The sequence below is a fragment of the Pan troglodytes genome, chromosome 13, assembly GCF_028858775.2.
Source record: "Pan troglodytes isolate AG18354 chromosome 13, NHGRI_mPanTro3-v2.0_pri, whole genome shotgun sequence".
NCBI lineage: Eukaryota > Metazoa > Chordata > Mammalia > Primates > Hominidae > Pan > Pan troglodytes.
This window is the reverse complement of record NC_072411.2, coordinates 51,025,671-51,040,280: the sequence shown is the minus strand read 5'-3', so window position 1 is coordinate 51,040,280 and position 14,610 is coordinate 51,025,671. Positions and strand designations below refer to the sequence as shown.

The 14,610-nt window shown below is 44.1% G+C and overlaps 1 protein-coding gene across 1 annotated transcript in view; it reads right to left on the bottom strand.

Moving 5' to 3' along the window:
- KIF5C (kinesin family member 5C) overlaps window positions 1-14,610 on the bottom strand; it is a 151,360-nt gene that overhangs the window by 25,274 nt on the left and 111,476 nt on the right. The window contains exons 16-21 of the mRNA XM_009443445.4: window positions 10,281-10,469; window positions 6,941-7,058; window positions 4,142-4,218; window positions 2,973-3,082; window positions 967-1,068; window positions 709-769 (exon numbers count right to left, since the gene is read on the bottom strand). Coding sequence (XP_009441720.2) covers window positions 709-769; window positions 967-1,068; window positions 2,973-3,082; window positions 4,142-4,218; window positions 6,941-7,058; window positions 10,281-10,469 — 657 coding nt within the window. The remainder of the gene's footprint in view (window positions 1-708; window positions 770-966; window positions 1,069-2,972; window positions 3,083-4,141; window positions 4,219-6,940; window positions 7,059-10,280; window positions 10,470-14,610) is intronic.

Genomic DNA, 14,610 nt, shown 5'->3' with positions numbered 1-14,610 from the left:
GCCTTTACCTCTCTGTGCCCACCTTATATCCCTGTCCTTCCCTCAGCTGCAGCCACACAAACCTCCCTGCTGGCCCCCAACAGGACAGTCCCGGGCTTATCTCAGGGCCTTGGCATGAGCTGTTGCCTCTGCCTGGAATGCTCTCCCCAACACATCTCTGTGCTCAGTTCTTCTCCTTCTTCGAGTCCCTGCTCAAAGGTCAAATCCTCATGGAGCCTCCCCCAGGCACCAACCTATGCACATTCTATAGCAATCTGATAGAGTGCAAGATTTGCTTCCTTACTGTTTATCGTCTCCCACAGCTAAAGGTAAGCTTCATGAGGACAGGGATCTTATCTCTGTTGTTTATGGATATATTCAAGCACGTTGAAGAATGCCAGCCGTTAGGAGATGCTCAATAAATATCTGTTGAATGTTGAGTGGAAGTATGTCACAAAGTGCAGGGCTGTAAAATTGCTAAGTTGCAATTCAGCTTAATCCTCACTCAGGGGCTCCAGGTTACTGCTCTAAGGATAGATGGATTGGTTGACTGATTCTGTGAAAAGTTGAGGACTAAATTCTACAAATCCTACTTTTCCATAGAATGTCTTATCTAAAACATTACACAGAAAGGTGTGCATGGATAAAATTTTGAAATAAACAATCCGACAAATCACAAATGAATCCGGTCTTGGAGACGAACATAAATCGGGAAATATCTTGACATACCACTGTCTCCTCCAGCCCTTTGAGGTCTTCTCTGGCTTGTTCCCTTTTATCGTTGAGCAATCTGAAAAACAAAAAGGAACCATAGACCACCATAGGGGACTCAGAGATTTCAGCAGATACTATTTGCATCCACAGATAAATCAACAAAACCCACCAACAAGCACACAAATAGCCACTGTCTGTTTTTAAATTAGCCCAATCTAACCAGAATATCATGGGGATGAGAGAAAATAGAGGAAATATTTAGAGTGCACTCACAAGAGCTTTTCCAGCTTCATTTCTCTCTCTTGGTCCTCTATTTTCAGCTTGTTATAATCAGAACTAAGCTTCTCCTGTTCCAGTTGCAGTTTCTGATTCAAACTGAAATTGAGAGGAAAAAGCAATATATTCCACATCAGTCTGAAATTCTGAGTCATCAGGCTAAAACCGTGGTTCTGTTCCAACCCTATTAGCTCTGTACAATAAAGGCAGTAATTCTGCAGGATTTGGAGGGATCAGAGAACAGCCTCACAGCTTCCTCCGTGCCCAAGTGAAAACTAATTTCTGGGGTGCATCTAAGAGTCATGAAACATAAGGCTTTGAGGATATATTTATAGTTTGCTTGTGCAAGAGCTTCAGGGGAAAAATAATGAGATGGGAGAAGGGCTGATATTTTAAAACAGAGAGCCCATGTCAGAAGAACTCTGCTTCCTCGGCCCCTCGGACGGCATGCACTCACTTGGGGAACCTGATTTGGCCATTTCCACCTTCCCTCATTTCTGGTCTGATGTTCTAAAAACATCCCCCAAGTCCAAATGCCTCACTGATACAGGGACAGTTCCTGCCCTCGAGGAGTGGGCACAGAGAGAAATTATGAAGAAAAGACAGCCTGGGCTCTGCTGCAAACAGAAACTCGCCATCTGGTTGAGGGTGTTTGGTCAACATTTACATCAGCCCAGGACTCATAAAACCTTTCCTAGAGCCACGCCTAAGCGCCTGTAAAGGAACAGCTATGCACTACCAGAAGGAAAACCCAGAGTCCATTTGAAAGGCACAGGCCAGGGAAGCTTCCCCTCCACCTAAACTCACTCACCAACCAACCCTCTTTCTCGTCTTCCTTCCCTCCCACCTCCCCCTCCCTTCCAGGTGAATCTGTGAGGGTGATTAATCAGAATAACGAACATGAGATATCCCTGAAGGGGAAAAGCACAACATGGCAACAGCAGGGGACAGCCGGAGAGGAGAAAAAGAGGGAGGAGGCTAAGTGCCTTCCTTCAGGAACTGGGCACCGAGCCTGGGTCACACCATTTAGACTTTTGCTTGGGTTACCATTCTCCTCTTTTAAAATGCAAATGCACCTTTCGAGCAGCTCACACACATTGAAAAGGGACTTGGATCAGTAGTCTGGAGAATTAAAGTCTAACTCCAATCTGATTCCTATTTAGCAATGTGACCTAAAGTAAATCATTTCGCCTTGCTTCCCATATAGAAATCTGTTTCTTCATCTACAGAAAGCGGGAGGGGAGGGAACAGTGTAGACCCTGGGTGGGGTGGGGGTGGGGAGGTCAGCATTTCAATATAATTGGTTTTCTTTGTAATCCCAGGTCTTTTATGCAGAGCATTTGAAAACATTATTCTGAAGGAGCAGAGGGCATGTCAGAGGCTGCGACAAGGCAGGAGCACAACATGAGGGGGTGTCACCTGAGAGAAACTGCAATGATGCCATCCTGGTGGCAGTGCCACAGGTCACTGGCACCTCTACCTGAGCAGACACATGACAGTGTGGGACCCTAAGAAGTGAGCACATGGAACCAGGTGGCTGGGTTGCCCAGTGAGCGTGTATGTGTAGGGGGAGAAGGGGAGGCAGTGGTGCTGTCTTCTCTCGAGTGTTTATTAACCTACTAGAATCCTGTAGTCAGGACCAAATTTTTTCTTTTCTTTTCTTTTCTTTTCTTTTTTTTTTGGTGCTTTCATTACAGATGCTCCCCCCCATCTACTGGGGCATGCGTCCATCCAGTGGAATCACCTATGTGACCCTGGCCCTCGGGGACTAGGAGAGGCAGCTGGGCCCGCCTGCCACCTGCCATGCCAGGGCTCCAGGAGGCTCAGCTCCAGATCGGAGAACAGACCTTGGAAGCAGCCCGCCCAGCCTGCTGTGTCACCAGGGCAGTGCCCACACGGCAAGGTGAGCAGGGCCCTCGACTAAGAGCCACATCCTTCCGGGCTTCCCCAAGAGGACCGAGGCATGACCACCCCCACGCCCCTGGTGCCCTGGGCCGACTCACTCCCGAATCTCATCAATGATTTTCTGCTTCTCCTCAATTTCGTCTCGGAGTCTGGACAGCTGCTTCTGGTGAGCTTCCCGGTGGCTCTCCATCTGCTGCTCCAGCGCCTTCTGCATCCCAGGCCAAGAGAAACATGTCATCTACTCGTTGGCACTCAGCCCACTCTGTGACAAGCCCTGGATCTGGACCTACCTCCTTCCCTGTGTCCCTCAGATGTCAGATCCCAAAACTGGGGGCATTTCTGGCTGTTTTGCCCCCAGGACCCGGCCTTGCTTTATTGGGATAACAAAACCCAAGATCTGTTATCAAACCAAGTTGGCCCTAGAAGCCAATTAGCCCACCAACTAAATAAAAAGTGTTCCCTTGACCTTTTACAGCCCAGCCTGAGCTTCTCCAGCCAGGTCAGTCAGAGGGCACCAACCTCTCCCTATCCACGTAACCTCCAGACAAGCCTGTAACCTGTGTGAGCTGCACTCCCTCACATGTAAAACTGAGATAAAAGCCCCTGCCCTGCCCACTGCACAGATTTATGATGATGTCCAAAGGAGACCTTTTGGCAACAGCACTCTGAAAACAGGAAAGGGACTCCCACGACGCATGATTTTATTCTGCTGGCTGGAGCAAGGGCATGCCGTGGACGTCTTTAACTGTGGACCTTGACTCAATGAGGCTCATAGTTTGCCTACAACTAATCAAAATCCTACATCTTCTCCTGTCTCATTTTATTCACCTAAAAGTCTTACTCCACAATCAATTTTCCTTTACAGTTTAAAATGTGACCAAAAGAAAAATCTCTATGTTTGAGATAGAAACTCAAATTTGGTGTGTTCTGCGTAAAGGTTGGAGGAAGAAATCCTTAGAAGTTAACTCCGACAAAAGAGCCCATGCAGTGATTGGGGGTGCTACCCTTTCCCTCTTCATCAGGAATGGTGAAGACAAAGGTATTAACGCAACTTAACCATTCTCTACAGACATCTTGGGGTTTCTGGACTTGTTCATTTCTAAGCCAGACTATACTCTGAGATCGACTCTGAATGCCCAACAACAGCCCCTCCCCTGTCCCCTGCCATACACGGATCTGAAGGTGACAGATTTTCCTAGAACAAGCATTTCCAATCCAAATGCATCAAATGCACACTGGGCTTGATGGAAGGGGCAGCCACACACACCTTCATTTCTTCAGCATCCTGCAACCGCGTCAGATGTTCCTTCTCCTTATCCTGGAAGCTGACTTCGTGCATTTTTTCTGTTTTGAATTTTAAATGATGATTTAAGACTTAACTGGTGGGACTCACACCCAAAAGCAAAAATTAAAAAACAAAAAGCAAGAAAAATGGCAACAGAGTGAAACATCAGCTTATATCAGCAATTACAACCATGGCATAAAGGAACAGGCAAAGACTTCTGGCTAAAGCCAAGGCTGCCCCCTCCTGCAGCATTCCTTCCACGGGGGAGCGCGACAATTGCAGGGGACAATGCTCACTGGGGGACAATGCTCACTGGGGGCGGCCCTCCTAGGACTGCACTCTGGCTTTATGTCACCGCACACCTGGGAGGGCTTGTTTCCCACCTGGTCTCTGTGAGCAGCCCAAGGTCATGTGCATGAACGGGCCTTACAGATGATAAAGCCCTCTGTGACTGTTAGGTGGCCTGTGGACCCATGCCATGATGGGAGTTCTAGGAAGACCTAATTTACCTCCCATGGGTAGGCGTTTATTCTCTAAGAATCTGGGGCAGGAAAACATAGTCTGTTTCCAGGATGGGAACACGGGAAATAGAAAGATAGCATAACATTTTTGAGATTAAACCAGAAGGCCCCATGTTTGGGGCAGGGCTGCAGTGTGGCACTCCTGTCTCAGCATATGCTTGGTCGATGGTGCTCCCTAAATGCCAGCCAGGTGCAATGGGCAGCCCCAGCTGGGGAGCTGGGGTGCCAGGGGGCAGAGTGCTTTACGACAGTGACATTCAATTCATTATTTCTCTCTAGTCTGTTCCACTTCAGGTTTTCTTGCCTCTATTTTATTTCAACTCAGTGGCCCCACTGCAGAAACCACCGGATGCAAGAGAGAAACATGATTTTCCATGTGCAGTTTTGATGGTGCACCTACTCCTAACATGCCATGTGTTACCACACAAAGAACATGTTACAAGGTTAGAGCAGAGAGTGGGTATGTTCTTTCTTTTTAAATTTGCCTTGGCATCTGACACAAAATGCATTTACTGAGCAAACTGTACAACAACAATAAAGGATATAAATACTGATAACAGCATCACCAATCCCAACTACCCTATCACAACCACTTTTATCTTAAATATGAATTTTTAGGAACACAAGCATCCATTCACTTTTTTTTCAAGATGGAGTCTTGTTCTGTCGCCCAGGCTGGAGTGCAGTGCCACGATATCGGCTCATTACAACCTCCGCCTCCCGAATTCAAGCAATTCTCCTTCCTCGGCCTCCTGAGTAGCTGGGATTACAGGCGTGTGCCACCACACCCTGCTAATTTTTGTATTTTTAGTAGAGACAGGGTTTCACCATGTTGGCCAGGCTGGTCTCGAACTCCTGACCTCGTGATCCGCCCGCCTCAGCCTCGCAAAGTGCTGGGATTACAGGCGTGAGCCACTGTGCCCGGCTGCATCCATTCATTTTTAATAGTTATAACCATAGTAAGAATACAATGATATATTGTGATTTTCACCTAACATTGCATCATAAACATTGCTGCACATCTTCATGTATTTCATGTGAAGAAAAAGTTCTATTAAATAACACGCCATAGTGTGTTAACTATTAGACATTTAGATGGCTTCCTCTTTTTTGCTGATCTAAAATTCTGCAATGAATATCTGAGATGTGATGATCAAAAGGTATGAAAAATGTTACAGTTATTAATATGTATTTTCAAATGGCTTTCTGAGAAAATTCTAACAATTTTCATTGCAACCCATAATATATATGTTCTAGTTTCACATTGCATGGCACATACATTCTTAATCCTGTTCTACTTTCTGCATTTCTAGACCCTTCTCTTGGATTTCTGCTTATATTCATTAATATTTATGAAGTGCTTCCTATGTGCGAGGCACTTCCCTAAGCTCAGGAGATCACAAGGCTGGCTGGCAAAGGGTAGAGCTTGTTCAAGGGGGTGCCAGGGAAGCCACGGCAGTTCAAACTTTATATTAAGAGCAACAGGATGCCATGGAAGGGTTAGAAGTGTCGGTTTGGACAGAGAGAGAATGTGAATTTTAGGATCATCCCTTGGGATGCCACACAGTGGCTGGCCCAGAGCAGACTGAGGGTGGGCATGGGTAGATGGATGTAGCCACAGTCCTTAGTTAACCTGGACAGTGAACCAGAGGGGCCTCTGGCAGGTGAAATGGACAGGCTCTGGTGACCAACTAGAGTCAGGAGGTGGGGAGCAGGGGATTCTGATTTGGGTAACTGGGTGGACTGTGAGGAAATGGGAAAATGAGCAGATTCAGTGTGGGGACGGTCTCTCAGAAATCTCTCCTTTTAGGCTGGGCACGGTAGCTCACTCTTGAACTTTTGGGAGGCTGAGGTGGACAGATCACGAGGTCAGGAGTTCGAGACCAGCCTGGCCAATATGGTGAAACCCCATCTCTACTAAAAAATACAAAAATTAGCCAGGTGTGGTGACACACATCTATAGTCCCAGCTACTCAGGAGGCTGAGGCAGGAGAATCGCTGGAACCGGGAAGCGGAGGTTGCAGTGAACTGAGATTATGCCACTGCACTTCAGCCTGGGCAACAGAGCGAGACTCCGTCTTAAAAAAAAAAAAAAGAAAGAAAGAAAAGAAATCGCTCCTTTTTTTCTAGTTATGCTATTGTTTGCAGTAGACCTAGAAATGCTTTAACTGAACGAAACTAAACATCACGATTCCAGCCAACCAGAGGCTGCCTGACTCAGGCCAGGTGTTTGACACCTGCACATTAGTCAAATATTTACCCTGGGCTCGGAGCTTTGCCAGCTCTTCGCTGAGCGAGTCCTGGGACTCTTCTAGCTGCCTCCTCTTCTGTTCCATGTTCTGCATGTAGTCTGTCAGAGACTTGATCTTGGCCTCGTGCTTTAAACAAGCAAAAAGGAAGAGTGAATGACTAGCAAGTGGTCATCCAGGCTGGCCTGGAATTGTCTGGTAGGAAAATGCAAGAGAGGAGGGGTTCCTGAGCCCCTTTTCTGAGTGCCACAACCAAATGGTGCCCATTTTACCCTTGCCTTGGTGTTCAGAATCATACCAAGACAGACCTCTGCTTCTCCCTGTGCTTCTCGGCTTCATTCCCCACAGACACCACTCATGGCAGGCCCCTCCTCACCATCCACTTAACATGAGATGCCAAAGGCCGAGCTGGTTTCCCTTCTCAGAGAAAAGCGTGCATGAGAGAAAGGGGCTGGGAAAAGTGCAGGGCTGAAGGCCTCATTCATTGAACATGCACCTCTGGATTCCGTCTTCACCATTCAATTATTAGGTCTTCCCTTTTTCTGTCCTTCAGACACACCAATTCCCATCTCAGGGCCTTTGCATTTTCCTCTCCCTGGAAGCTTTCCCTCCCCACCATCACCACCCCACCACATGCCACACACACACACTACCCTGGCTAGCTCCTTATCACTCAGGCCCCAACACTTTCTTACAGCACCTAATGTCTACATCATTTGTCTTGTCTTTTTTACTTGCTAGCTCCATGAGGGTAAGTGCTTAATAAATATTCGTGAAATGAATGGATGAATGAGAGCTTGTTGGCTGAACAGGGACAGTGGTAACCTCTAGGCAGATGGAAAATATATACAGAACACTCCCCTCTCCAGATCTGGGGAGCTCAGCTTTAGGCAGGAAGACCCTGGAGACTGAGCTTTAATCTAATGAAATAACCTCTCCAGAAAACACAACTCTTCCGTTGGAACAGTCATCTTATAAGCACAGTTTTTGGTGACGAGGATGAATGTAAACAAACAAGATGGCATTTCAGCTGGAAAGACTGTGTCAGATTCCTTAGATCACATCAGAATATAAACAGCCATGGTTTCTTTTACTTTTGAACCTCAGGAAATAATGGTCGAATCTTTGCTATGCATGAATTGTAGCAGAGTGCAAACCACCACCTAATGGAAGCTGTGTTTGTTGCTGATGCAGAAAGAGAACTTTAGAACAGGTATTCTTTAAACTCAACACATCATAATATTCTCGACTCTGATCTCATATAGCAAAGTCAGTGTCAGTCTGAGACCTGGATGATTCAGAGCACCCCACTGGGCCCTCCTCTGGCTACACCCTACTCCACTAAGCAAAGAGTTCACAGGCCAAAGGAACATGTCCATCTGAACCTATGTCCCCTATAGACCGCCCTCAGAGTACTGGGGACCTAGAAACTTCCTACTCCAGGTCTGAAGGCCAGGGCTGGCACTACCTCTTCCTCACCCATTTAAACAAATGGCAGCCGGCATCTAACAGTTCCATCAGTTCACACCGGGTGCAAAAGGGAGTTGGACATGGAGCTGGTATGTCCAGCTTGAAAGAGAAGAGGGTGGGCTGCAGGCCATGGGGTCTCCATTAGTACCCTTGCCTTGGCCCCCAAATGTTAGAGGCAGGCTGGCCAAAGCACATGCTTTTGGTATCATAGATGACCTAGAAATCACATATGAGGTACACTGTTGCCTAATGCATAACATTTTTATTTTAATTTTTTATAAATAACAACTATATAATCATAAAAAAATAAAGTTCTAAAGCAAATCCAGAAAAAGTGGTGTAAACCATAAACCAATCTATGGACTATTTCCCCCTGATATTCCTGGTCTTATCTGCAGGAATGCAAAGCACAATATAAATCCAACTCAGCATTTTCATTTTCACTTAACTTTATACCATTAGACTTTCCCAATGGCTAGGTTTTTACATTTTTTATAAGAGCTGCATAATATTATTCCATGTAACTTTATCTTATTAGTCTATCAATGGATATTTGGGCAATTTATTTTATTATAATGCAAAATAACACTGTCTTCAATACCTTGCATAAAAGCTTTTAATATTTTTAATCAGGAAATGAGAATACCATATGAAATAAATTTTTTTCATTTTCATTAACAATGAAAAATACTGTCAGTGAAATTACTGGACTAAATTATACTTACATTTTTATGGTTTCTGATTTCCACGGTGCTTTCCAAAAGGACTGACCAAATTATACTTTTATCAACAATGTATGAATATATCAATTTTACTATCACACATTAGCATTGAATAATCTTTTCAATACATTTCTGCTTATTATGTTGGTTATAAAATGGAACCTTGTGGATCCATTTTAGACAGAGAGGTTGGAGATGTTTCTATGATTACACATTATTATGGTTAAAAGCATACCAGAATAAAGTGTGCTTTTGTCCGCCTCAGTATTATTTGACACAGCAATCCATGTTGGTATCTGTTTCCTGTTTACTCCAAATGACAGCCTATTTTAATGCCTGGCATAAGGCAATAAGTAGTATACAACTAGACCCCTCCTGGAAACGTCGGACCCAAATACCAAGCTCAGATATCAGTGGTAGCCCAGAAACTGGGTTGCTGTTTTCCGAAGCTACCTTATTAAACTGAAAATGCCACTCCAATAGGAAGAAGAGCAGCTTTACTCAACAGGCAAGTGAAATGTACCCTCGGGCTTGAAAAGCCCTTGAAGACATGGGCTTTGGGTTCACACACATTTTTTTGAGTCCTAGCTCTGTCATTCACTGGCTGTAGGTGTTTGGACAGATATTTAGTCTAAATCTCAGCTGCCTATCTGAGGAATAATAATAAAACCTGCCTACCAGGATTTTTTTCAGATTAAGTGAGAAAATGCATGTGAAGTACTTAGCACAGTGTATGGTACATAGTAAACACTCAATAAAATGCCACCTGCTACTACTACTATTAGTAGTAGTTTCTGTTTTTCCATATTAAAGTGGACCTATGGTAGAGATTAAAAGATGAGGGAATATTGCCTTACTTACAGGAGTTTTAGAGATTCCACCCAATCTTTTACATTCATTAGCTAGCTAGCCATCCATCTATGGATGGGTAGATAGATATATCCCCGAAAAAGGGAACGGACTCAACAGAATTCATCTATTTCACACAACAAAATGTAGCCCTAGGAATAGACCTGGGCTGCCATCACCTGGGGAGGCCAAGCTTACACAAAGCAGTCCCTCAACTAAGCCTAAGGTGCACCATCAGCACCAGCAAGGGCATGGAGGGAGCAGATCTCAAGACAACAAGAGTGCAATGATGGGGAAGGGAAGGGCCCACCTGGGAGATGAGCAGCTGGCAGGCTGCCAGCTCCCGCTCGCTGGCATTCATCTTCCTGTTGGAGTCCATCTGGGCGCTCTCGAGCTGTTTGCTGCGGTTCACCAGGGACTTGACCTCTGACTTCATCTTGCTGATGTACAGGCGGGCCATGGTAAACTCCTCCTCAATGACTCCATTCACATCTGCCAACTGAGCAAAGAAGGGGACACACTCAAATGTTGCCCACAATTTCCATAGGTTCACGGACTCCCTGGAAACCTGCCCCTGGATCCCCAAGGTGTCCATGGATTTCTGGTTCAGAATCCTAATTAAAGGACAAGCGGAAAGTACTAAACATTCAACCCCAAGTTCTCCTAAACCTCAGGTGAAACTTTCAGTTGAAACCCCCTACTAAATATAATCCTCAATTAACTAGGTTTTTCATTGCCATCAATTTTTAGAAAGAGAAATGACAGCATAAGAAGAAACACTGAAGATTTTTAAAAGGAGATAACTTCAAAAAGGTATTCCATTCAATGTCTTACACCTTACATCTCTGTAACAGCAGCGACACCCAATGCTCCGAAAGGTGATGCTGAATTCCTATAAAAACTCAAATCAAAACTTCATTAATGTTCTCTATAGTGTGCTTATTCAGGTAGACAAGTAGTATAATGCCTTGAATATGTTTCTATAAACAAGGATTGAAATAAAAAGGTGTTTCTATGTAGTCCTCAATTAAACAGAAAATCGAATAAATAAGAATGTACTATGAATTACCAAAGGGCTTCTTGATGAAGGTTACTCAGCATAACTTTTCATTACTACTACCAGTCTATTTTCCTTTGCCTTTTCACACCTGTTCCTTCCAAACAGACAGTAATCTAGCTCATTATTTAAGATCATCTGAGAACAACAGTCTAAATCCACCTTAGAAGAGAAGATTCTGACAGCCAGCATTCCTGCATGATCTATATTTAGTTTCTAAGTTTCAAAGCTCTACTTGAAACAAAAGTTGAAGCAAGCTACTTGGGATAGAAACCCATCCGCTGAAATGCAAACATGGTCTTTAAGAGCAATTAACCAAATGAGCAAGTAACTGTGTGCATATTTTGTTTAGCCACCAGAGTGCAGCCTAGCACCTTAAGAGAAAACAAAGAGCCCTGTCCAGAATCCAGCGCAGAAACACAGGCTTCCACTGGTTGAAAGACAATGACTCCAACCATGGTTTTTTGATGTTCCACAGTACACTCTGAGTGCCCACCTATGTCGTTATTGATGTCATTCACTCATCATATAACTATCTGTTCAGTAAACATTTGAGGGCTAAAAAAATGGAACCAGGTATCAGCCCTGAAATTTGATAGCAAATATGAAGTACACTAGAAACTGCTGAGTGCCTGTAATTTGGCATCAACCTTACCATAAGAATTCAACAACAATATAAATAGCCAACACACATATAGAAAAGGCTCAACATCATTAATTATCAGTGAAATGCAAATCAAAACCATAATGTGAAACCACCTTGCTTCTGCAAGAATGGCCATAATAAAAAAAATAAAAAAATAATAGATGTTGGCATGGAAGTGATGAAAAGGGAATGCTTTTACACTGCTGGTGGGAATGTAAACTAGTACAACCACTATGGAAAACAGTGTGGAGATTCTTTAAAGAACTAAAAGTAGATCTGCCACTCAATCCAGCAATCCCACTACTGGGTATCTACCCAAAGGAAAAGATGTCATTACATGAAAAAGACGTGCATGTTTACGGCAGCACAATTTGCAATTGCAAAAATATGGAACCAGCCCAAATGCCCATCAGTCAACGAGTAGATAAAGAAAATGTGGTGTGTGTGTGTGTGTGTGTGTGTATAAAATCATGGAATACTACCCAGCCATAAAAAGGAACGGAATAGTGGCATTCGGAGCAACCTGGGTGGAATTGGAGACTATTATTCTAAGTGAAGTATTAATAACTCAAGAATGGAAAACCAAACATCGTATATTCTCACTCATAAGTGGGAGCTAGCTATGAGGACACAAAGGCATACAAATGATACAATGGACTTTGGGGACTTGGAAGAAAGGGTGGGAAGTGGGGTGAGGGATAAAAGAGCACACACTGGGTACAGTGTACACTGCTTAGGTGATGGGTGCACCAAAATCTCAGAAATCACCACTAAAGAACTTATCCATGTAACCAAACACCACCTGTCCTCCAAAAACCTACTGAAATAAAAATTAAAAATTAAAAAAATTCAACAATAGTACATGTCAAGTGACTCCAGTGTCAACAATACTGCAGAATGTATGTCAACAGCAAGAAAATTGACAAGTATCTATTTCTGACTCTACCTTCACGGAGGTCCTTGTTAAACCCATTTTACTTCCGACTGCCAAAGATCTGCCTACCAAAACCACTCCTCACTACATTCCTTTTCTATTCTAATGGCATGGAGACACTGGGTGACAAAAGCATGCAATCTTTAAGTTGAGTGTGTTCTGCCACTGTCTTTAGTCCAGTGTAGGAGAAGGATGAGAAACACCTTCCTGAGCCTGACCAGGTGTATCTTACATCTTGTCCAGCTTCTGCAGAAAGACAAAGTAAAACCCATCTCTTCCACATGGAATTCATAGCCTACACCAGCTCCTGGTAGGAAAATGCTGCTGAGCCAGAAGCTCTGGCACCCTGGGAAGAGAATGAATCCCTCTTCTTTTCCAGGTCTGTCAAAGTAGGACACTTTGTCTTTTATGCCTAGATCCCATGTAAATTGAGGAAGAGTAAAAATATAGATATGTATAAAGATGGGCTTCCTCCAAAATGAGAGCTAGACATTTCTTCTCCCAAACCAGAGCTATAACTTCTGAAGCCAGTTCCTGTCCTTGGAGATCTAAAAGGAGATTTTGAGTTTGTGCCTGATGGATAAAAACAATACCCCTAACAAAGGGGTTTTAACTGTGAGGTTTCTTACCACTACAAAGTTCATATATTTAGTGGTTTCATGTTCAAAAGTTTCCAGTAATTTCAGGACACTGTTATTTAAAAAAAAAAAAAAAATCAGTTTGCTGCTGAAATTTTATTTATAACTGTCCCAGAGTCTGATAATGCCCCCAGTAGTACATACTAGACCATGGGATCCAGTGTCAATGACCAACCCAGGAGAAAAGACCACACCGTCATGAAATCTATGGAAGATGTGGCCTGCTGCTTCTACCTGCCTATACAGGAGTCGTCCCTACCTCTCCACCTCCCTACCCCATCTCTCAAGCATGGAGTGGCTGTGCACGATGATGAACTACTGCCATTCCTAGGCCACACCCAAGGTAAGTAAGGTGCATGTTCACATTTAAAGTCCTAAAAGTTAGAATGGGACAAAAAGAAGTCAGTGTGGGCCAAAAGAAAATAAGGCAGTCCAATTCAGTTCATTGACTCTACCTCAACTTCTATTCAGTTTCTGGCTAAATTCCTTTGAAGGTAGCAAGGTAAGGTAGGCCCCAAGAAATACAAATAAAATCCTAACCCCCCGAATGACTGAACAGACCCCCTCGTGGCCAAGGAGACCCCAGAGAAATGTTAAATACCGAGTTCCAGCCCAGGACAGATTGGGAAGTTGGAAACGCCTGGTCATACACCCTCCCTCGCCAATCGTCATTAGGCTTTCTTCCCCAAGGGTTAAACAGAAGCCAGCCCTTTTGAAATATTCACTCCACTGCTTCACTGCTGATAACCACAGCCTGCCCCTGCCCCTCTCTTTTGCAATTTCAACACAACCACCAACCAAAGTTCCCTCCCCAACGAGAGACCACCAACCACGAAGTGGTTCTGGTTCTGGCCAGGCTACTAAGGCTGCACACAGCCTTCATGTCCTCTGCTTCACCCTTTGATGTACAGGTCCTAATTATAATACATTTAAATGTTAAGTCTCCAAATCAAAGTGAACATGGGACCCATGTTAAATACATGTTTTCCTACTACACATGCACATGCCACTCCTTCATGAATCTTCATAGCTCCTCCTGTAACCTGTTGAATAAGTTTATTTGGCCACCCTGTGAAAAACATAAGTCCCTGTCATTCTTCCCATCCTCAAAGTGGTTCTTTCTGGCTTCTGGCCAAAGGCTACACTTCCCAACCTGTAAGAATGGCCACCCTGCAGGCTGCAACCCATTATGAAAAATAAAGCTCTCCTTTCCAAATGTACGGACCTCATCATACTTCTGTTGACAGTTCAGTGCCACCAGTACATGAAAGGAAGAGAAAGCTCACTCATAAACTTCGATAAAGTTAACATTGGGCTCATCTTGTTATATGCTGGACTCATCTTGTTTTGTTGATGAAACAAAAT